This window comes from Protopterus annectens, chromosome 10.part0, assembly GCF_019279795.1.
Source record: "Protopterus annectens isolate FY-2018-M chromosome 10.part0, PAN1.0, whole genome shotgun sequence".
NCBI lineage: Eukaryota > Metazoa > Chordata > Ceratodontiformes > Protopteridae > Protopterus > Protopterus annectens.
Genome location: NC_056744.1, coordinates 1,599,536,212 through 1,599,560,720, shown reverse-complemented (window position 1 = coordinate 1,599,560,720; position 24,509 = coordinate 1,599,536,212). Strand labels below are relative to the sequence as shown.

Below are 24,509 nucleotides of genomic sequence, written 5' to 3'. Positions count from 1 at the left end.
GCTCCATGGTTTGCATGATAACCTGTTCATTTCCCAAGGTGCTTCATTATGCCAGTTTCAGGAGATCATACCAGTAGATCGTGTGAGAAAACAACAGCTTTACCTCCCCTCTTGCCCACTTGTCAGTATTCAGCCATTGGTTCAGGATTGAATGCACACAGCAAATGGGACAGTTGGTACCACCACTGGTTCCCCCGGTAAACTTAGAAGGAACAGAAAGATCAGCTGAACCATTCAACCAGCAGTTGGATCATTATATAGTCTTCATTAGATTTACAGGCCTCTCAGAGAAACCAGATGCCTCCAGAACCATAAAAAAGGAATATGCAGTTGCCCTCTCAAATTGTTTTTTTAGCATCAATGCTCATATTTACCATGGAAGCACTAGTAATATAAGTATCTTTCATTGAGATGAACATAGGTTCATAGGTAGGTACTGGGCTATCTGCCCGAAGGCATATATTAGCCCAGCCACGTTGTGCGGTATTCACCGCCCCTTTGGTTAGTTCCCTAGGCCCTTGATCTAGCAGCTAGTACTCTTGGCCCCTATCTAGTAGAGCTGTTGGTATGATCCCTGGTGTGCACTTTCTGTTACCCATTCACTCGTCAAGGTTCCTCTTGAAGAGTGATAGTGAGGGGCTCTGTCTTATGTAGATTGGGACCCTGTTCCATAGTAAGGGAAGTATTTGCAAAGGGAATCTATCCCTCCAGCATGTTCTATTCATTGTTGTGCCGAGGTTTATATCCCTAGAGCATGTAGCTTGAGCAGATTTGGTTTTGCTAAGATGGAGCATGTTCAACAGTTCTGGGTTGGACATGGCTCTGTATGTTAGACAGAGATTCCCCTCCGAGAAGGCGGTATGCAACAGAGCCTTAGTTTTTTCAATCGTGCTGCATAAGGCAACTGTTTGAGGCCAATAATCCTCTTAGTGAGGTAACTCTGTGGTCTCTCCAGCTGCTGGAGATGCCTGGCCAGGTACATTCCAATTGGTGCATTGTACTCAATAATGGGTTTGATGAGGGAAGAGTAGAGGGGCACCACTACATCCTTAGATCTTGATGCGAACCCTGTCGTGATCAGATGGGTCACATAGAAGGATTTTCTAACCACCTTGGCAACATGGTTATCAAAGGAAAGCTGACTATCTACTTGGGTACCTAGATCCCTTATTACTTCTTCAAATTTCAGGGGGTTACCTACTATGTGGTCGTTCGCGGGTACTCTGTTTTTTCCAAAGGGGATTACTACACATTTTTTAGCATTTTGCTTGAGACCATGGCTTTGACACCATGCATCAGTCTCATTAAGGCCCTTCTGGAGGATATCCATGTCGGCCGGAGACTCTGTTATAGCACCCAGTTTGCAGTCATCCTCAAACTTGGTCAGCCACAGCCTTCAGTGCTTGCCTGTACTTCTGAGAAGTATATGCCAAACAGGAAGGGCCCCAGGACAGAGCCCTGAGGCACACCACTCGTTACTGGTCTGGATTCGGACATAGATCCCGCTACTGTTACTTTGTGGGATCTGTCTGAGAGCCAGTTTGTGATCTATCTTGTGACGTAAGAGTTTATGCCCAGGTTGGTGAGTTTATCAATAATACCCGAATGGGGAATGGTGTCAAATGCTTTAGCAAGGTCAAGGTAAGCTGTGTGTACCTCCTTTCCCTTATCTATAGCCTGAGTAACTGTCTCAAAGAAGTCCTCCAGGTTCAGGAGGCATGATCTGCCCTTGATGAAGCCGAACTGTGTGGGGTCAAGTGTTTGGAGGTTCCCAATCTCTCCATTTATGAGTTCCATAATGATTCACTCCATTGCCTTACAGATCAGACTGGTCAGGCTTATTGGTCGGTAGTTCCCAGGGTCGGTTGTGGGCCCACCCTTGTGTAGCGGAACCACTGTTGCTGTGCGCCATTCTATGGGCACATATCCTGTTGAGAGGCTGAGACTGAACAGGGTATTCAGATGCGGAGTTAATTCATTTTGGAGCTCGCGTATGACACAGCCCAGGACACCATCTGGTCCCATGGAGGCAGTGTTTTTAGCTTTAGATAGAGCCTTATTAACCAACATATCAGTAATAATTGGAGTTACACAATCCCCTGGAATAGTAATAGGCCCTGCAGGTGGTGAGGGGGGGGGGGGGGATTTGCACTGAACCTGTCAGCTAAGATGTTGCCAATGTCAGTGGGGTCAGTGTATTTTGTTCCATTTTGTACTAGCTCAGAACAGACCTGTGCATTGCCATTTAGGTTTTTGACGTAACCATAGAAGGCTTTATGGTTATCCTTGGCATCCTTGTCAACTTTCTTTTCGAAACTGGTTTTAGTTGACTTGATGAGGGCCCTCAATTTCTTACTAATGCTGATCAGGGATGATTTTTCTACTTGAGATTTGGCCTTTTTTGGCTAAGTCTCCTCCTATTATTGTATAGTTTGCTTATGGCCGGGGTCCACCAGACTGGTTTCTTCTTGCTTGAGTAAGGAGTCTTGGTGTTATTTTGGACAGCACAGTCCATGCCATCCTGAAGATGTATATAAAGTGCCTTGGTGTAGGATTCTGCATCCTGGATATCATTATCCTTCTGCAAAGGAATAGTGAAGCTTTCCACTTCTGACACAAGTAGTTTGAAGTTTGCTTTGGAAAGGTTTTTTACGATGGTTTCTTTGACTGGGGGAGGTGGAGGGGTGAGGATGTCCAGGGTTATCAGTTTGTGATCTGATCTGACCAGAGAGGGAGTGATAACGGGTGTGGTACAATGGGCGCCCATATTTGTGATGACTAAATCCAACATGTTGTCCCCTCTAGTGGGAGAACATACCAGTTGATCAAGGGCATTTGAATTTATAAATTCTATGAACCGCTGGGCATAGGAGTTAGAATTTGGTAGTTCACCCAGTCTATACCAGGGTAGTTGAAATCACCCAAAATTATGGTGTTGGGTAGGACCTTTATATTTTCCAATGCCTCAAGGAATGCTGAGTGAGAATCTTGGGACATGGTGGGCGATCTATAACAGGCTACGACTTGAAATGTGGTTTTGCCTGCTGATAGTTGCGCATGGATGATATCTGGGGCATCATGCTGCGCCACTAACCTGGAGATGTGGGTATCCTTGATGAATATGGATACACCTTTGCCCTTTGTACTGTGATCCGGTAACTGAGGCCGGAAGGTATGATATGAATTGTAACCTGGTAGTGCTGGGGTGCTCTCTGGAGCCTTGAACCAGGTTTCCGTCACTGCACAAACATCGATTTTCTCCATACTGAGGAGTGCCTCGAGTGCGTGCATTTTGAGGTTGAGACTTCTGGCGTTGAGTAGCATTACCCTTAGTTTTTGGTTACCTGTGCTGGTTACGGTGGTTGGTTTGTCCTTTGAGCCTTGCCTAAAAAAGGCACTATGGGGATGGCAAGAGCCTTGGCCAGTATTCGAAAGCCTAGGGGTGACAGGTGCAAACCATCTCTGGTGAAACAGCGAGACTTGTCTGTCATGTCATCCCAGGCAGACAGACACTGGATCCCCTTAGAATGACACCAGAAGCTTAGCCAATTGTTGAAATTGATAATTTTGTCTTTGTATTGTGGTATCATTCTAGGAAGGTAGTATACTACTCAAGGTCAGGGTCATTCCAGCTTGGGCTACATGATCAGAGAGCTCCTCAATGTCTCTTTTCATGTAGTCCAGGGAGGTACGTCTTAGATCATTCACACCAACATGTACAATGACAGCATCATACTTGTACTTGTTCTGGAGTGACCTAAGTGCCTGTGTTATGTGGCAGATCCTAGCACCCGACAGGCAGCTGACAGTAACCTTCTCCTTGTTCAGCCTGGTGAGTGGAACATCTGTGTGCCTTACTATAGAGTCTCCTATTACTAGCGTGTTGGGTATGGTGTTTTGCCTTAAGGCTGTCGTGAGGCACACTGCTGAGGTGAATTATGTGTTTTCTGGCTTGTGTTTGGAGGTGCAGGTTGCTTGCTTGTCTGCTTTGGAGGGCCCTGTTTTTTTTTCAGATTGGTACCTAGTGCCTCCGAATATGTTTTTGTGTATTTATGTGTATGTTTTGCCAGTGCTTGTTTTGTAGATCCATGTGTGACTGGTGGTGTGATGCTAGTGTGTCTCTTCTCCTCTTGACTGTCTGTTACAGTCATGGGTTGAGAGCGCTTAGCCTCCAGTCTGGCTGTGTATTTGCATCTCTCAAGTGTTTGTGTCTAGAGGTATGAGGAGAGGGTTGTCTGTATACATGAGGCAGTTGTGACTGCCTCAGGATGCCCAATTCCACAAGATGAAGTGGAGAGTACACCTGAAGCTGACCTCTGGACATGCTTGGAAAAGTAAATTGCGGACAATTGAGGGTCTTATGCTGTATTATAATAGTGCTGTCTAGGAGATTTGGAAAATAATAGTGCTATCTAGGAGATTTGGACAAGTGCTGATTTGGGTTATGCAAGTGCTGCAATAAGAGCAGGTGATCTGAAGCACTTGAGTTGAGGCTTGCCTAGTTCTAAGGGAAAATTTGCAGCACAGACTTTGTGGAGCCAAGAATAGTATACCCCAGCTAACCGGCGCTGCCTGACTCTGCTCTGTGTGCAAGACCACGCAAAAAGAGAGCTGCAGGGTTTTAAGAGAGAGAGATCAAGGAGTTTGGAATTGACCCAAAATGGCCAATAAAACTACAGTTTCTAGGCAGTAACCACTCCTACAGGGACAGGCAGGCTGCTCAGTGTTAACCACTGCCACTGGTGAACACAGAGACTTCCCTTTAGCCCAAGTAAGCACTGGCCTCCAAAGAACTTACAAACAGTTCAGAACAGCAATTCACAAATACATACTGATTCAAGGACAGTCCACATCTCCACTCACAAATATGTACTGATTCAGGAACACTCCACATCTCCACTCACAAATACATACTGATTCAAGGACAGTCCACATTTCCACTTACAAATACACACTGATTCAAGGACAGTCCACATCTCCACTCACAAATACATACTGATTCAAGGACAGTCCACATCTCCACTCACAAATACGCCCTGATTCAGTCAGTCTGCTCCAAAAACAAGTTGTGGTTATGCTAGCTGCCAAAATCATCATAAATAGTTTATAGCTGTGATTTCAAATTGATATATGTTTGTAAGAGGACAGCAACTCTGGTTCTTTAATCTCCTTATGGATAACCAAGATAACTGCATCCTTTCAGGATCTGACAAGGCAACACGCTTCACAAACCATGTTAGTCAGTACGCATAGGTGACTAGTTCTTGAGAAGATCAAATTATCATAGTGGGAGACTATCTAAACCAAGTATTTCGTCCTTTTATTGCCTGGCCTTTGTGGCTGTTGCTTCATCCAAATGTATTAGCATCAATAGCTCCGTTTCCGTTTTATTGTAGAATCTCCACATTACCCAGAAAGGTCATAGTGTCAGCCATACTTTCATCCAGTTCAGAAGTCCTTGATATAAATACTGTAATATTCTAAAGCATTGCAGTATTACTTCAGGGACCATTCAGCTTAAGCTTTGAGACTATCCTCTCAACTTGTAATTGCCTAAGTCTTAAAGTTGGGCATATTTCCACTGCTTGGCTGAGATACAACGCATCTCTCTCATAGCTTTCTCTATCTTTTCTTTATTTTCTGATCCCTGAGGTAACTGTGACTGGAATGTTAAATGCCAGTCCTGACACACACGACATTCTTTACTCCACTGCCACTGGGTTTTAGTGTAATCACTTACTATTTAAGTAACCTATTCGTAAAATTCCACCAGTTCTGATATAATGTTCTGCCATCTCAATCTAAACAAACCAGATAAGTTCTGTAATGAACAGTTTCCTACAATTTGCACTTTCACAACAGAAGATGAAAAATCTCCCTTGTTTCATTTGTAATCCCCTCTTGGCTTTCTCTTTAAGAATACCAGTTCTTTGGGATTACCTTCCTGTGTGCATAAAGCAAAGTACTTCTCTTACTTTGTTCAGGTGTAATTTGGATGAATGGACGGGTAACCACACATTTAGCCCTAGTTTAGCACCCACAACCCTTTTATATAGGGGCAACATGTAAATGTTCTGCACTTCTGTTTGTTATTCATACTTAAATATAAGGGCTAAAATCTTCAATGGAAATTTAAAACTAGGTTTCTAAAGATTCTTACAGATCAATAGTCTTGTAAATACCTATGAATGTATTTGGATTGCATGATTAGAAACACATAAAACTAGGGCTTCCACACATGCTGTCAAGCATATATGTTCAAGTGTTACAGTCACCTTATTTAAACTAGATATGGAGACTTAGCTGTCTCAGGTAGGATAATCCATAGCCATGCAAACATCCATGTCATCAAACTGCAGCACTTTCTAAGATATGTGCCTACCACTGGAATTCCCCATATGCTTAGACAGCTACGAACATTTCTGTTTGCTGACCATTTTCCAGTCACTTAGTAGTAACAAAAATCCCTCCTGAAGTGCTATTATCTAACCCACTGGTATCTTTATGTCAGCCTGCAGTGAGCCTGGAGGGACGTATATGCTGGCCACAGGGATTTACTTTAGCCCCCAGTAACCTCTGATCAGTGTGTATCTACCCTGCGGATCTATACATTTATCTTCTACTTTGATAGAGAAAGATTTACCTAAGTAGTCGCCCTTCTCTTACAGATCCTTCATAGGAAGAAAAACAGGCCTCTTTACTGCCAACATTTACTAGTTTACGAGATTTAAATGGTAAGGCTCTTCAAGGTAGGTTTCTTGGTGACACAAAATCTGAGGATTATACTGTCTGATGATAACAAAAGCTTTTACCCTGTTGTCTGGGCTTGTTAGTCCATTAACATTTCCAGAAATGTAATGTCAGCCCTGTATGATCCAATATCAAAATTTGCTATTGGAAAGACTAACTGTAGTTAAAGGTCTCGTTGAAATAGGACCCTCCATTCAAGTAACGTACCCAACATTCCAGAGGTAACATCCTTTTTTTTCCTTCTCTAAGCATCTTGTATTATGTGGAAATAATACATCATGTTGCATTACAGTATACTCTGGCCCTGGTCGGTTTATGAACTGGCTATCAGTACCAGCTCAAATGGAGCATAAACTTCCAAAATCTAGGATAGCAAGCAGTATAGTTCAATGTCATTATCAAAACAAATGTGTACATTTGATATTGTCAAAAAATAAATAAAAAAATAGACCTTGCATGTCCTTTTTCTTTTTGCACACTCTTTTAATTTGCAGACTCTTTCATTTCAAATTCTGTTAACCCCAATGACTTCTTTACATCAGACTACGACTGTCTAAGACTGTCTTGTCTTTAAAATCACTAACCAAGCTAACTCCTTTTCTCTTTGTAATATTTTCATTGAACAAATTTATTATATTGTGCTCCATAAAAGGAATGCCATTCTTACATTGTAGGTGTATTATTAATAACCTAACCATATTGTATAAAACGTGTACTCAGTGTATCACTAATCATTAGGAAATTGTATTATATTATGTGTTGGCTTGATGCATTATTAGTCATGAGAAAATTGCATTTTATACTATCATTGTAATTTTTTTTTTTTTTGCTATGATTAAAACTTTTTGTATGGGAGCATTTCTCACTAGGCCTCTACTGAAAATGGGTTTCTAACCCAGTAGACTTTCCCGATCAACAAATGTCAATAAATAAGTAATACATTTGAAACATGTCCCCCATGTTGTAGAGGGATGGAGCCCCAACTCCAGCCCTGGCTATCCATGTTTGGTTAACTACATGGGTGTTTGAGGGACCATGAGGGGAAGGATGAGTTTGAGAAACTGACACCAGCTCACTCATCCTCAGTAGGGAGGAAGGTTACCAGATCTGTGGTACTGGTGACACCTAGCAGTGGATGGATATAGCACTCACTTGTAGTGGTCATGTTGGCTTGCTCTGCTTTGGGCAGGGATTTCCCTGCTTTCGTTGGGAATGGAAGTTGTATTTGGGAGCATGGGCACCTCCTTCCCCGACCAGCAGCTACCACAAGCCTACAAACAGCCCAAGGGGAGGTCACACAGAGGGACCAGCTAGCTGACCTACCCCATATCTCTCAGCTCTTGCCCCTGAGGAGAATAGATGGGCCATTTGAAACAAATTAGTTAGCCATAGGGCTCTTGTCTGACCTTGAGATGCCCTGCGCCCATCCAAGCAGAATAAATGGCCAGTTGTGTGTAGGTAGAGGCACCATCAGGCAGCATCCATCGGAATTGAGGAGGGGGGGAATAAAGGCATATCCACTTGGATAACCTTTAAAAAGTTTTTAGAAATTCTTAAACAACAGTTAGATTTCACATATTACTAGCCTTATAGATACCATCCAAGGAACAAGTCAGACTGTTCCAGTTCTGTTCCAGAAACATTGTCCCTCAGTGCCACCAGATATGTGATATAATAAACATTTGATCAAACACACACAACTCTGGGTACCTCTCCCACTTTGCCTTACTACTCCATTCATCTTTGTAGTAATAGCCATACGTTTATAACACCTGTCCTGCTAATGAGCAAGCGATTACACATTACCAGACAATTGAAATGAGTTCTTAGTGCAGCCCCTCCAGGAGTACATAGCATGCAAAACTTCTGGACCCAGAATCAGTTAGAACTCTAATAGACACACAGTGACTCCAGGGCACAAATGCTTAGTACTTAGTTTCACCCAAGACAGTTTTTATTTTAATTGTAGCATTGTGGAATAGTCAAACCCTACTGTTGTTAAGAGTAATAGTTAATTCTTCCCCATGAATCCAGTTTTGTGCCTTCCTGCTTAACCTTGAGTCCCATTTTGCAAACATTTTGAAACAGAATATCCTGGATAATGTTCATTAGATCATTCCCAGCCAAGTCTTATAATGGCTTATTCTTCTGCTTGATATAATGGCAGTAGGATAATTAAGAACTGCATTCCAAAAAGTGAGCTCTGTGCAATAACATTAAACTGGTGACATGTTAGTAGTAATGCCTGTTATCCACTTTATATTTTTCACCCAGGACTTAACTCTTTAGAACTGGAACCAGATAATGGCCAGTGTTCTGTCCATAATACACTGTAAAGTCTACTGCTCCGTCTGCCTATCTACATTCAGTTTAGAATTATTTTTTTTTTAATGAGACAGTCCATTTTTTTCACCATTCCAAGCACCTGCATTTCATTATGTGGTCATTCTGCATATACTCCCTCAGTTCCTACCTTAAATAAGTAGCAGATTTTTACTACTTTGCCTAAAGTAGGGGTCAGATGTTAAATCAGAAGGGCTAAAACACTGTATAGTAAAAACCTTTCCTTGCTCGTTTTACAGTTCTTTTCCCAATTTCAGTCCCCAGCATATTGCTTACTTTGATTACCCCTTTAAAATCACCTTGAATCATTTCCAAAAGCATGTATACATCATGCTTCCAGCTGCTGAAGCCCCAGTCATATAGTGAAATGTCTAACACAAGAGAGAACCATTTTTTTTACATTGTTTCATATCTAATCCCCTGGTCTTTTTTCACCAAATGGTTCCACCTCCTTGTGTGTGTGTGTGTGTGTGTGTGTGTGTGTGTGTGTGTGTGTGTGTGTGTGTGTGTGTGTGTGTGTAAGACTCATCTTGGCTTGGTTTAATTACAGAGCTTCTGATCATAGCCAACGGGTAACATTAGCTTGCTGTTGGCTTCCCACTGGGTTTTTACCAACTGGGAGGCAAGATTCAGTACCTGCACTTCTAGACTTCCCAGTAGGGCACTTTCGTTATTCGGGGGGAGGGGGTTGTGAACCAAGCTATTGAACACATTTGGGTTAACATTAACACAGCTTTTGTCAAGCTCACTCCAGTTGTTTCAGTCAAATGTGACTAGGTTTATGTAAACATAATTTTGGTTTGTCTTATTAAAAGAGTAATCATTTCACAGTGGTAAGCAATGTAATATGTAGCTAGTTTATTAAAAATCAGTATCTTGATATTAAACGGAGAAGTTATTTAGGTTTCACACTCACAATGACTTCTGTGGCAGCCTTCATGTCCACATTTGTATTACAGAGTACAGCTTAAGTTTTATAGGTGGAGCCACACTAATTAACCCATGTAGGTTCCACCAATACGAGAACAGAAATTGAGGTAGAAAAATAACAATTTATCTAACACTAAAAGTCAGTTTCTTGTTGACTTTTTCTGTCCATTAACGTCATCCACACTTACCAAATCGCTTACATTGAGGCCAGCCAGGTGGCACCACCAACTATCTATATTCCTGCTAGCTTTCTAGGGTAGGAGAAGACATCCGCCTATGCTGCTGGCAACCCAAGATCAGTTAATGGAAAGTAGGCTTGAGTGGTCACTCACCAGCTTGCCTACCTTTGAGGAGGATGAGGGGTTTGCCCAACAGAGTAGCACTGTCCTGTGATAGAGGAACAATATAACATTGCAGGATGATGTGCTTGCAGGGGCAGCTAACCGATGTCCATGTTCTGCATACACCAGAATGTGCATTCACATGTGTACTTAATGTAATTGCACTCCAGACCCAAGAAGAATGTAGATGTATAGGCAAAACAAGGTAAAACACAGCCAACTGCACTATGATGGAGCCAGCCTGTACTCACTCCCATTCCTGGTGTGGGATAACCCCAGTCCTAATAGCCTACAGGCTTTCTTCCCAGGAGAGGGTGGACACAGCTGGCAGAGGTCCACACCAGCATATCACCCCTAAACATTGACCCCAAAGGAAGACAGAGCATGGATGTGCCGAATGGAGAATATTTTATATATATATATATATATATATATATATATATATATATATATATATATATATATATATATATATATATATATATATATATATATATATATATATATACTTTTGCAGGGCTTTAACCTTAAAACATCATGTCTGAGCATTTACGTCTTATACAGATCCTATATAAGTCATATATTTCCTCTTTGTTTGGGTGTACCCCATTCTGTCTCAGATATTGTCTCTCAAGTGGAAATGAGACCCCAAATGTTGAACATGAATAGACCTTATAATTAACTCCCTAATGTCCTTCAGATGTTTATGATTTTGTTTATACCAAAGCATTTCTTTATCATTGTATTGATTTGAATAGCTGGTTACAAATTAAATAAAACAATGTTTGCCCCTTTTATAATTCTGGTTTTAAATATAAACTTTACTCAAAACAAGACTGACTGCTGTAAGGCTAGCTTCCTTCCCTCATACTGGTCCATATAGCTAGCTCAAGCCCCAGATATGAAGCATGCTGTATGATTTGTCTGAAGCTTAGCAGACTTGGGATGCTCACCCTGTTCACCATCATTTAGGGATCACAAGGTCTGTCAAAGGAAAGTCATATTTTTTAACCATTCATTTCTGCTTTCTTCTTTCTTCTTATCTGAAGTGGTTTTATTAGTACAACACCTCACAGAGCTGAAAACCAGTATTTGATCCGTGACTTCTTATTGCAGTTCCATGAAGTGCAGTAATGATCCCCAAAACTACAGTGGCAAATTCTGAAACTTGTTGCTATGCAGTTAGTATTTTTTGCAAGAAAGTAAAGCCCTTGCAACCCTAACACTTTACACCTGCTCACTCTATTCGCTAACTCTGAGGTCAGTGTACCACGGAGTAGGAGAGTACACCAGGGTATCCCAACCATGGACTTAGTGTGCATTCTCCAAGATTTACACTGAGAATCTCAGTTTACAGGACAGCACTTGCACCCCTCTCAACAGGGGTCCTTGGCACTTCATTACAAAAAGCTGGATCCCATATTTGTTGAGCAGCACCACATTACCAGAGGCTCCCAAATGTCCTACTCTATCCCAGGGACTTACCTTGATGGTTTTCACAAAACATTCAGAACAACTTAGAGAAAAAGAAAAACAGAACAGAATTTCAGTAGTTATTTACACTATTCTGAGTACCTCAGTTATGCTAGCATAGCAAACGTGGAGGAACCCCAAACATCAATAAGTTGTACAACATAAGGAAGAAAGACAAAGCAAAAGTCAGGAAGTACAATGCCCAGTAGCACAAAAACTCTATCCGTAGTCTAAACAAACAACTTAGAGGGCAAATCAGGTATCCAAAGCCAATTTTGAAGTAAAAATAACCTCCAAATCCCAGGACAACCACAAGGCTTTCTTTAGCTATGTCTGTAACCTCAAAAGTTGTACTGAACAGTGTGCAGTGGTATTTGTGAATGGAACCACGTACATGGATGGAACCACGTACATGGAGCAGGAAGATATAGCAAATCTGCTGGCTGACCAATACAGCTGCAGTTTTACCACCCCCTCTCCCCGCCTTCTCCAATCATCCTTCAAGAAATACCATTGACTATAACCCCAAACTATCACTAGGGAACAGGTCCCAAACACACTCTCCAAGGCCAAGAACACCACATCAGTTGGCCCTGATAATAATCTGGAAGCCTCCTAAATAGCATGAAACACAGGCTGTCATGATCACTGCTGTCACTATTTAACCATCGCCTTCAGTCTGGCGTCATGCCACATGAATCGAGAAATGCAGGAGTCATCCTTCTGCATAAGGGTGGGCTTTCTATGGACCCCAGAAACTACAGACCCATTATTCGGACTAGTCTCATACACAAAGCCATGGAAAGAATTATTATGGAAATGATTAATAATGACATTGAAAACATCCAAACACTGGATCCAACCCATTTCAGATTTGTCAAGGGAAGAGCATGCCTACTCAATCTAATAGACTTCTTCACCAGGCAGTGAATGAGGGCAAAATGGTGTATCCTGCCTACCCTGACCTGGACAATGCATTTCATACAATACCTCACTCAGGCATTGTAAACAAATTCAGAATTAGGCATAAACCCCTATGTTACATGCTGGATTGTTTGCTGGTTCTCAGGTAGGATCCAGGAAGTTAAGATAGTGTATTCCACCTCCACAAAGATGCTAGTCACTAGTGGATTCCCTCATGGCTCAGTGTTGGGTCCTCTCCTTTCTGGCATCTACTTCTCGAAAGTCAAAGTCAAGGGTCTCTGGCTGACCAAGCTTACAGATGATTTCATACTGGGAGCAGTCATGGAATCCTCCCAAGACACTAACATCCTCCAGGAAAGGCTAATACGAACAAATAACTGGTGCTATGGACATGGTTTAAAACTGAATGCCAAGAAATGCATAATAGTGCCATTTGAGAACTCGGCTACCCCAGAAAACTACCTCATTGATAACACACCTAAGAATAGACCTAGTAGTCAGGGATTTGGGAACACATGTAGACAGTAACCTGGCTTTCGACCTGTATGTATCTAAGGTAGTAAGGAAATCATTCTTTGTTGCTCAACTTATAGGTAAAGGCATAGATTCATAAATTGCTACTACACTAACGACCTGGGGGGTCCTTTCTAAGCCTATCCAAGTTTTCCCAAAAGAATAATGGCATCCCGTATCCAAATAGGACATTGAGAGCCAGGTGTTTATAAATTACCTCTGCCCATATTGGACATGAATGTCATGCCTGGTGTAAATTTCCTTTTCCTCATCCACTGGTCTAGACATCTAGGTCCAAGGATGTCATTGTTCCACTGTACTCAAGCCTTATCCGACCCATCATTGAGTACAATGCCTGCTTCAGTATGTACCTGACCAAACACATGAAACAACTGGAACATCCACAAAGGTTCCTCACAAAAAGAATACATGGCATTAGCAACATGTCTTATAAGGATCACCTCAAAGCCCTATGTCTATACTCTGTCTCCTACTGTTGAGGGGGTGATCTATATATGATATATAAGGAATTCCAGGATCCCACTCTGATGGATGTCTTGTGTATCCCAAAAACAAATAGAATCAAAACCACCTAATCCAGGACACTTAAACCTTAGTTGCAACAGAAATAAGATATGTTGGAGAGATAGGTATGTGTTTCAGAGAATACTATTTCTCTGAAACAGGGTTCCTATCCATGTGAGGTCTTCCTGACCAACCTGGACGGGTAGGTGGGAAATCAGAAATTTACCCCTAGTCTGCCACCCATGTCTCTAATGAATAGAGGCAAACTATAAATGTTTGATCACTCTTGACCTAGCTTATACATACCCTTAAAAGTAACCTCTATGGCACCGAACTTGTTGGATATGTTTGGGATGCAAGGCTAAGCTTAAAAAGGCCTTTGTGGTCATTAGTCTAGTGTATACCTATGAATCTATGAGTGCAGAGAAACTTCTAAACTTGCTAGATGATGATGATGATGATGTGATCCCTGGCTGTCACCTCTCCCTCCTGGAGTTTTCCTACACCAAGAAACAATGAAGATTGACTGGCCCTATAGAGAAATGGGCCATGAGTATTTGAGCCAAAGAGGAAAAAAAAAAAACACATTGGGTTTTTTGATTGGTATAATCTTAGTTTGTTATCAAAACTTTCCTGTACTTGCAATTGGTAAAACTGTATGTTGTTTTTGCTTTTGGCTTGTAGCAAGAGAAGGTCCATGCTGATTGGACCGCTGACATAGTTTCGAAGTAACAATTCATTTATGAATGCTGTCATCTGATTAGTTGTCAAGGTTTGAGAAACACTGAATAGCCAAGTCCCTTGGAGCATATCATTATGCATTCATGTTGATACAGAACACAGTAACAATTTATATATCATCCCTTTTCAGGATTCTGCAGTGTCCAGTCTTATAGAAGAGGTTAAGAAATTGAAGGCGAGAGTGGAGAGTCAGGAAAAGCGTATTGCAGAGCTCGAAGAGAAAGTTGGAAAATGAGTCTTCCAGGGACTGAAGGGTCAGTTATATAATTTTTAACTCCTGTTGGTGACTCCGCTGGTCTTGTTATCATCGGACAAGAACAACATTAATCTTGGCCCAACAAAAGTCAGTGGGTCTTTTAAAAGTGCTGCTTGTTGGTGTGAGCTTTGTTTTTCGACAAGTCAAAAAGTTCTATACAGATGAGCACCCACGTCCTTTTATGTTCTGCTGATCTGGTACAACACAACATATCTGTTTGTATGCATGCATTTCAAGGTTGTGCTTCAGGAGAAATGAGAAGCACACAGAAATATTTGTTCCCAAGTGGGAATCTTTTGTCAAGTCAGCTAGTCTCCATATCTTGTAGACACAGGATAGGAAGCAACTGGTATGTGTTTTCCGAAAATATATATGTATACCACGCTGTCCTCTGAATCAGAACTCTCATAAAAGACCGTGGAAGTAAGAAGAGAGATCGACCAAATGTGATGACTACTGATAAATGCTCTACTATGTGAATATGCATACATTTGGTGACTTGTGTTTATTTCATATCCAGTGTAGGCAGGAAATTCCAACTTCTTTCTTTTGCTGCAAACCCGAACCAGCACAGACTGCCACAGGAAGTACATCATTCCACCACAAAAGTGATGTAATTTACTGTTTACAGGTATCATGAAGACCTATATAAGTGGCCTTTCAGCTCAACAGAAGTTTATTAAAATTAGATACAAGGACTGTTTTTTTAAGTATTTGTAAGAGATGAACTGGCTAAAAAAGTATTCCGTACAAGCTATATTCAGGTGTCATTATGAACTTCAGCTGTCTTTGGAGCCTTTTGATTCATTTTTTAAAGCAGGTTTCACCATTTTTTTAAATCTGGTACTTGAACTTTTTTTTTTTAATTAAATAAGTATAATTAATTTAAGCTGTTACCAAATAGAATGTTACATTGATGCAAAAGATTCTAAAATATAATTATGATAATAACTCGTACATACTTCTGTACATTGACTGATATGAAAAGCCACATATGCAGAAGGCACTGCTGAAGGTTGAATCAGTTTTACACGTTTAAAAGTTTTGTTCTGGGACTTCATAACCCATTAATAACGAATGCTATATTTCAGTTGCCCCCCCCGCCACCACCTCCACCACTATTCACTCAGTTGCATAATATCCTTTGAAATGTAGAACAAAGGTCAGTAAATCTGGCTGGAATTTGGGCCTGCTGATCTTTCCATTATATGTGTGCATGTGCGCATGTGTGTGTGTGTGTGTGTGTGTGTGTGTGTGTGTGTGTGTGTGTGTGTGTGTGTGTGTGTGTGTGTGTGTGTGCTAGTGCGTGAATGCATGATTACTTCCTTTGCTCAGGTATTCCTTAGCCTTCCAGCCAGTGTCAGCATGTTAGTGCATGAGTTGTACATACACTGCGGCAGATGAGTGCCTTTAAAACGCTGTCATTGCTTAAGGCGCAATTTATATCAACAGATGCGCCTAACTGGATGGAGCAGACTGTGTTGTCTGAACTGTGGTATTTATTTTATCCAAGGTACAGTAACATATTTTGGAAAAAAACAAATGTGGCATACTGTACGTCCAATACTATAAAAAAATAAGTAAAAGTAACACAAATCACCATGGTACTATGATAGGATAATGAGTTATGAAGCCCAGTAGAATATCTTTAACTTTTTCACTCTCTCTCTTGCTTTAAAATCTGTTTCACAGTCCATAATTCTGAGTTGTGGAATTACTTTTAGATATAAAAGTAAGAAATTTATACCTCTTCAGTATTGCTGTGAATCACTCCTTACTTGCTTTGCTGGGGGTGATTTTTCTTAAGTTATGTAAATATTTTCTGAACACAATGCTTTTTGCTTGGTTTTTTTTTTAACAAAATGTTGACAGTCATCAGTGATTTTTTTCTATAAATGAGCCACTTTATTTTTAATCAAGAGTACTGGCCTGTTTTTACAGCAGCAGTCCATGAGCTAGGTAATTTATTTTTATTTAAAATACACACCAAATCTCAGTTTTTAAGATGTTCTAGCATTTGTATGCAGAAAAGAAAAAAGACAGGAAAAAAAAGTTACTCAAGTTTACATAGCATTTTAATCTTGCTACATGACTCAGAAAGCAGATTTGATATGTATGTTAAAGTAAATATACAGTCAAATTTGAGGGCAGCTACAACAAACATGTTGTAACTGCCCACATCAGGCACCATATTCTCAATGTAAAATCAAACAATACCTTTGCTGTTTCCTTTCTAATTTCTGAGGGTCTCCAAGGTGACAGATATATACCACAACTGTAGGGCATACTTCAGTGAAATATATGTTCAAGCAAAGCATTTTTATTAACTTGTAATAGCCACGTCCAAGTAAAATATAGTAAGCACGTGATTAAAAATATATTACTGTCAGTTTATATATTTTAGCATTGTCACCTTCACTTCAGTGCAGCATACCATCCTGTGTTTTCTTAAATGCCGTCATATTTGTCAGGGTTGAGCACATCAGTCGATGGTATAGGCTGTCTGGAAAACAGCGAAGCAGAATTACAAAGAAAAAAGCAAAAGTGATGTTATATTTTAATTTCAGAGCGTTTGTACAACAAGGCTATATTGTGTCATTTGGACAATAACTGCAGTGCTCTGAGTGGTTGCCTTCAGCAGAACATTCTGTTATGTTTCTGTTACTGTACTTAAAGTTAGATGTTTGCAAAAAAAAAATAATATATATATATATATATATATATACATATATATATATATATATATATATATATATACATATATATATATATATATATATATATATATATATATATATATACATAGTTCTGCTGTGCTGCTGCTGCTGCTGAAAAGTAGGTTGTACAAGAACCTTTGGTTAAACTACTCAATATGTCATATAAAATGTGGAGAAAAGCTTGAAGCACTTTTATTCATTACCCATGAAGCCTTCCACTGTGATATAACTCCTTGTTGTGGGTACTTACTGCTATTTCATTGTCAGGGGAACTGGAAGATTACTTGTTGCTAAACACTTGAAACACTTGAAAATAAATGTTTCACTCTTGCTTTATTACAAGGCCTTTTGCTTTTGATTACTTTCACTTGTACAGTACTGATAACAGTTGTAGATGTAGGGCACAAAACCATTACCAAAGACATCGAGTTGTGTATCAAGAGAATGTAATAAAGGCTGTTCTGGTGGTGTGAAGTGAAAAAAAATGAATATGGCCCAGCCGACCTGGGTTTCGATTAGCAGACTGGGTGGCTGACAGAGTGACAGGGAGAAATGGAATGCTTGGCCTGAGGGGTGGAGCAATCATTGGTGACACTCCCTAAGAGGAGCTATGGTCCAAAAAGAGGAGTTGCTCTCAGATGTAATCAACAAGCATGGAGGGACATATAAAATAGAAACACCGGACGGAAACACAGACTGATGAGCCCCTAGAATACCCTTAAGATCCAAAAATGGCCCCAACAGTACTGGAGTAGGTCCAGAGAGGTAGAATGATTGCTTCTAGACCTGGCATGGACTTGGGGCAATAGGGGCTAGACTGATAAAATCGAGTTTGGGTGGACAGAAAAAAAAGAATGAAAGAGAATGTAATACATTTCAATTCCTTGGGTTAGGTCCTGTCAGCCTTACTATGAGAAGTATCTCAAATATTAGATTTAAGTTTAGAGTTACTGACTTTGAGAAGCTGCTTGATAAATGTTAAAGGTGGGTTTAGAGGTTTGTTTATGCAGCAAGGCAAGGCACATCAGTTTCAACTATTTTCAGATAGTGGTATATCTTAAGAACTAAAGTCCTACCCATATTTAGAATGCAATTATTCTAAATATAAGCATACCACTGAAGCAAAGAAATCACACTAACTCAATATGATATCTTAGAATGATTGCTGTTGATAGTATTTTACTGTTATAAAATACTCTCAGGTTTGCACACAGTATGGTATAGGACATTGTACACTGACACTGCTGCCTTGATATAAGTTTTTGGATTATTTTTAGACCCATTTGCACCCAGAACACTGGGAAAAGAAAGAAAAAGATAGGATCATCTCCAATTTTGTGGACGGGGTTGTTTCTTTGTGTATATGCTATCCCCCATCATTGTTCAGAAAGCAAATTGCCTGCTGTACTGGGCCATTGTGGATGTACATGATTCCGCACAATTCCAAAGAGTGTGCACACTCATTGGTGGGTAATGTCCCCTCCTCATCATTATATACTCAGTACAGGAGCTACGCTTGTGGTCTTTCAACTGAATGGCACTCCACCCACCACATCCCAGAAATTGTGAGCAGGTAATGAGCAGTTGCTATCATCCTTCTCCTGCTGGTTATCCCAGTACACAGGCTTCTTACCAAAGCTGGGTCATATGGAGCATAGTCAGGGCCAGAACCAGTAGGTCGCTGTTCTGGCATAAATGACTTGTCTAGGTGTGACCAATTGTCTGTCCCTTTTCTTTTGTCAAATTAAATTGCTTATGTTTCTTTTAGAGTTGGAAAGCGTATAAAATACTGTGAAAATTAATATGCAGTGTTTCTTTACAGTAAGGGGCATGAATATAACAGAATGCTGAACTTATGAATTAAAGTGTAACGTAGTAGATTAATGAGGTTTAGGAAATTAAATGCATCACCTGTGCGATAATGACATCACAGTATACAGTCATTTGACCTCATCTGCCTTGTCAGTGGCACTTTGCAACTAATGTATACTAATAATGCTATGAATGGTGCAATAGCATGGGATTAGGAATTCTGCAAAGTAAGTTATGCCAGTAAGGAGTCAGTGATCTACTATGAACAAAAAGAAATAAAAAAACACTGTGATGTATGCAGCTTAAGCGTCATGCAAAAGAGACAAGACTGTGCCAAAAGTAATTTATAAGTGAATCCAAATGCTACTGTAGCAAAGAAAATATTGTCAGTAAATATTAAATACAAAATGCTGATAACTACTGTATGAATGTGCCTGTTAAAGTAGCAGAGTGGCCCAGTGTCAGGCTGGCTTTATGCAAATTACTGTAATTATCCTGAACATGCGAAGAACAAAATCTGTGAAAGGACAACCTACTGGAGTGGGCTTGTGCTGATTGAATATGGAAGTGGGATAGAAAAAAGACAAGCATATTGCTCACATCTGGGATGAATCACTCTTTTCAGTGATGAGACTTCAATGAACAGTTTACAGGGCTAATGGGGGGGTTAATTTTAGAGAACTGGAAACAGTTCTGGCGGCCCTATCTAAAGAGAGGTTTTTACCATGGCTGAAGGGTATTAATACTTGCAGTAAATAGATAATGAGAGGAAATAGGTAGGTACAGGGATAATTGGTCAGCTTTGACCTTGCACCCCTCAGAAGGAAATGAAAGACAAAACTTGGATACATGGGATTCTGCAAGAGAAGGGGGAATTTATAAAAAAGACACAGTAAGGAGAGGGGAGGCACAACTAACAAATTATGAGGTTGCTGTTTGTGTTAGAAGATTAAGCAAAATATTTTCAGGGAGAGAGTAGCTGATCCTAAGAATGCATTCCTTGGGTGGACAGAGATGTAAGACAGAAGAATGGGATCCAGCTGTCCCAGCTATGTAGACGTTTATAGCACAAAAAAAAGAAGTTATGTTCTTACCATAACATTCCATGAGAGTTGTTCATCTCGCCTTTGTTCTTACGTGTGGGTACGGAGCCGATCCATCGGCTCCGAGCCGGCTGCTTTCCAAGTTCAAGATCTCTGAGTAGCTCGAGGCACAGCCCCCTATCCCATGATGCTCTCTGACTAACCTCAGATCTAGTTTGCTGAATCCAACAAGGAAAAAATATAACTTAATATGCCAACATATATACACATATACATATATTTACAATTTGCCAAGCACTACCTTGGTTGGAGAGAAGGAAACTAGTTAGACCAACCAGACCACCAGTCACACCCATTCTCCTAGAACTTGGAGGGGGGAAGGTGGGAGGGAATGTAAGAACAAAGGCGAGATGAACAACTCACATGGAACGTTATGGTAAGAACATAACTTCTTTATGTGAAGTTGCACTCTAATCCTGGGTGGCTCACGGGAGTACATTCCTGAGAACAGTGGAACCAAAGGAAGCCCTGTCCCTGGATGTCCTGTCCACTTTGTAATGAGTGATAAACCTATGGGGTTTGGACCAAGTAGCAGCTACACAAATAGTATCCAGAGGCAAACGGGCTGCGTGATCCAAAGACGTAGACACAGCCCTGATGGAATGGGCTTTCACACTATGCTCTAAAGGTTGATTGGATGATGAATATATGTATTTTATGCAATCAGATAACCACTTGGACAATGTAACTTTAGTCACAGGCAGTCCCTTTTTATTGTCCGCAAAGGAGACAAAGAGTTGTTCAGATTTCCTAAACTCCTTTGTTCTGTCCAAATAAAACCTCAGTTGTCTGTGAACATCAAGTTTATGTAACATATATTCTGATTTATTGGAATGGTGTCTGAAAAAGGTGGGCAGCTTAATAGATTGGTTCAAAATGACTTCTGAGCAGACCTTAGGAAGAAAGGTAGGATTTGTCCTGAGGGACACTCTGTCGGGATGAAAAACCAGGTATGGAGGTCTGATAGAAAGAGCTTGTAGTTCCGAAACTCTACGAGCTGAGGTAATAGCCACCAAAAATATTGTTTTCCAAGAAATAAACATCAAGGGGCAAGAAGATGCAGGTTCAAAAGGGGGAAACATAAGTTGAGATAGTTTTAAATTTAAATTCCAGGGGCAACTGGTTGTCTGACAGGTGGCCTAAGATGATGAGTCCCTTTCAGGAAGGCTTTATATAATCTGTGCGAGATAAGACTAGACCCTTCCAATCCCAGGTGGAAATTGGATATTGCAGCCAATTGAACTCTTACAGTAGCTGCTGCTGCACCTTTGTGAAAAAGCATAGTGAGAAACTCTAGAACACTATCAATTGGAGCGACATAGGTATCAATATCATGTTGAGAGACCCAATGCATAAAACGTTTCCATTTACTGTTATACAGTTTTCTGGTGGAGACTTTATGAGAGGAGATCAGAATATGTTGCACCGCGGAAGAAAAATTATATGACCTGGCTAGGTTGGGAAGTGGAGCAGCCAAGCTGTCAGTTTGAGGGACTGAAGAGAGGAGTGACGAACTCCTGACAAGTGAGTCAGAAGGTCTGGCACTGGGTCCAGAAACCAAGGTTCTTCCAGTTGAAATTGATAGAGGAAGGGGAACCATATCTGCCGAGCCCAAAAAGGGGCTATCAGAATAACATTCCTTCCCAAGTTCTTTGCTTTCTGTAAAAATTTGGGGATCAGAGGAGTTGGAGGGAAGGCATAAAGGAGACCCGAGGGCCAATCGTGTACGAGTGAATCCCTTGGGCTGTCCCTAAGAGGAGGATTCAGGGCAAAGTAGCTTCTGCATTTGGCATTCAGTGGGGATGCAAATAGGTTGCAGCAAGGCTGGCCCCATCTGCGGAAAATCATTTCCGCCACTTCTTGTTTCAGGGACCACTCGTGGGGTAACAAAATAGCTCTGATCAGTTTGTCCGCTATCACGTTGGATTTCCCCAGGATGTGCATTGCTATCAGAAAGCACCCGGTGGATACAGCCCACTGCCAAATTCTCAAGGCCTCTCAGCACAAGGGATAAGATCTGGTTCCCCCCTGTTTGTTGATGTACCAGACCACCGACATGTTGTCCGTCTGGATTGCAGTCGTGTCCTGAGGCAGAGAGTCATGGAAGTGCTGCAACACTAAAAGCACCACTCTCAACTCCAGGACATTGATGTGCAAACGAGATTACATCTCTGACCAGGTACCTTGGGCAGTTCTTCCCTGAAAAAGCCCCCCTCCCACCCTATCAGGGAAGCATCTGTGGTCACCGTGGCTACGGGAGGGGGAAGTACAAATGGTCGACCTATCATCACCTGATGACTGTTCAGCCACCAGAGCAGGTCCTTCTTGCAAGCGTCTGTCAGTAGGATCTTGAAAGACATTGGGAGCTGTTGATAAGACCACTGGGTGAAAAGCAACCATTGAAGTATCCGCATGTGCATCCGTCCCAGAGGAACCGCTATGAGGGTGGCTGCCATGGTGCCTAGACATTTTAGAACCTGAAAGGCAGGGACTCTCCTTTCTTTTAGCAAGAGGGACACCTGATTTCGTAGAGAGATAACTCTTTCTTGAGGTAATCTGACCATTGCGGTGGTGGTGTCTAGATCTGCTCCGATAAAGGAGATATACTGCAATGGTAATAATGCAGATTTTTTGAAATTTATGGTTATCCCTAATCGAGAACAGAGATTGATCACATGATCCCTGGAAAGAATGAGTTGATGCCTGGTGGTGGCGGAGAGGAGCCAGTCGTCCAAGTACAGAAACACCCGGAATCCTAGCTGCCTCAGGTGAGCCGTGACCACTGCCATGCATTTGGTGAACATTCTGGGGGCTGAGGTGAGACCAAAGGGCAGTGCTCGAAACTGATAGTGACTGACTCCCATCTGGAAACGCAAGTGATCTCTGGAAGGTCTGGCCATTTTGATGTGGTAGTACGCATCTGTGAGATCTAAAGAGCACATCCAATCATCGGTTCCCAGGAACGGGAGTACTGACTGAAGCGTGACCATCCGGAACTTTTCCTTCTTTACAAAAACGTTTAGCTTGCTGAGGTCTAAAATGGGCCTCCAGTCTCCCCGTTTTCTTTGGAACTAAAAAGAATCTGGAGTAAGTTCCAGATCCCACCTGGTCCACCGCGACTGGCTGTTTAACTCTTTTTTTCTAGCAGCTTTTGGATTTCTATAGCTGCTTGATCCTGCAGACTGGGTGGAACATCTGGGATTCTTGTTCTGACTGGCAGGGACTCTGAAAAGGGAATGGTATAACCCCTGGTAACTATGCTTTGTACCCAAGAATCTGATGTAATTTCTAGCCAGGCGTGTGGGTACAAAGCCAAGCGACCCCCGACTGCCTCCAGAGTAGGACAGTCAGGCCTCCTCTGAGGAGTGCTGAAAAGGCTTGCCAGGGAACTGCTCCTTGTCGCCCTGGTTTTGCAGACCCCTTCTGCCGCCAAAGCGGTATCTTCCATTATTGCCCCCTCCTCTGCCCCTGAACGGGGGTTCACTACGTGTATTCTGGAAAGCTCCTTGGGACTTTCGGAACCACATTTTTCCACCTTTCTGTCCTTTGGGGTATGGTATGGTAGGGGTGGAAAAATGGACTCCCACGGCAGATAGAGTCTTTCCTTCCTGCTCACACCTAGTGAGAGTCTCCTTGACTTGTGACCCAAACAAGGTAGAGCCATCAAATGGGGTGTTGACAAAGGAAGACTTGAAGGCTTCCACAAAGGAGCATAAGCGCATCCAGGACTGTCTCCGCAAAGCTATCGCTGAACCTGCTGCTCGACAAGACCCATCGGCTGCATAGGAAATGAGCCGCATGGACAAATTGACAATGGAATTCAGGGTAGAAAGCTGAGCTGTAACCTTCTCAGAGACAGCCTCATCTGTGTTACCCTTTAGAGTATCTCCAAGTTCCTGTAGGAGATCTTGCTGAAGATGGGTAAAATGGGTTAGGTAGTTAAGCGATCTCATGGCAAATGTCGCAGAACTAAAGATGCATTTCCCATACCTGCCCATAGTCCTAGAGTCTCTCTTAGGTGGATGGACAGCAGTAGAGGTCTATGACATCTCTTTCTTGGTGGCCGCCACCACCACCATGG

At 41.5% G+C, this 24,509-nt stretch overlaps 1 protein-coding gene across 1 annotated transcript in view; it reads left to right on the top strand.

The window, feature by feature from the left end:
• The window catches only part of CORO1A (coronin 1A), a 370,883-nt gene extending 353,709 nt beyond the window's left edge, over positions 1-17,174 (top strand). The window contains exon 11 of the mRNA XM_044086267.1: positions 14,671-17,174. Within this exon, the coding sequence (XP_043942202.1) occupies positions 14,671-14,775 (105 nt within the window). The 3' untranslated portion in view covers positions 14,776-17,174. The remainder of the gene's footprint in view (positions 1-14,670) is intronic.
• Positions 17,175-24,509: the final 7,335 nt, after the last annotated feature.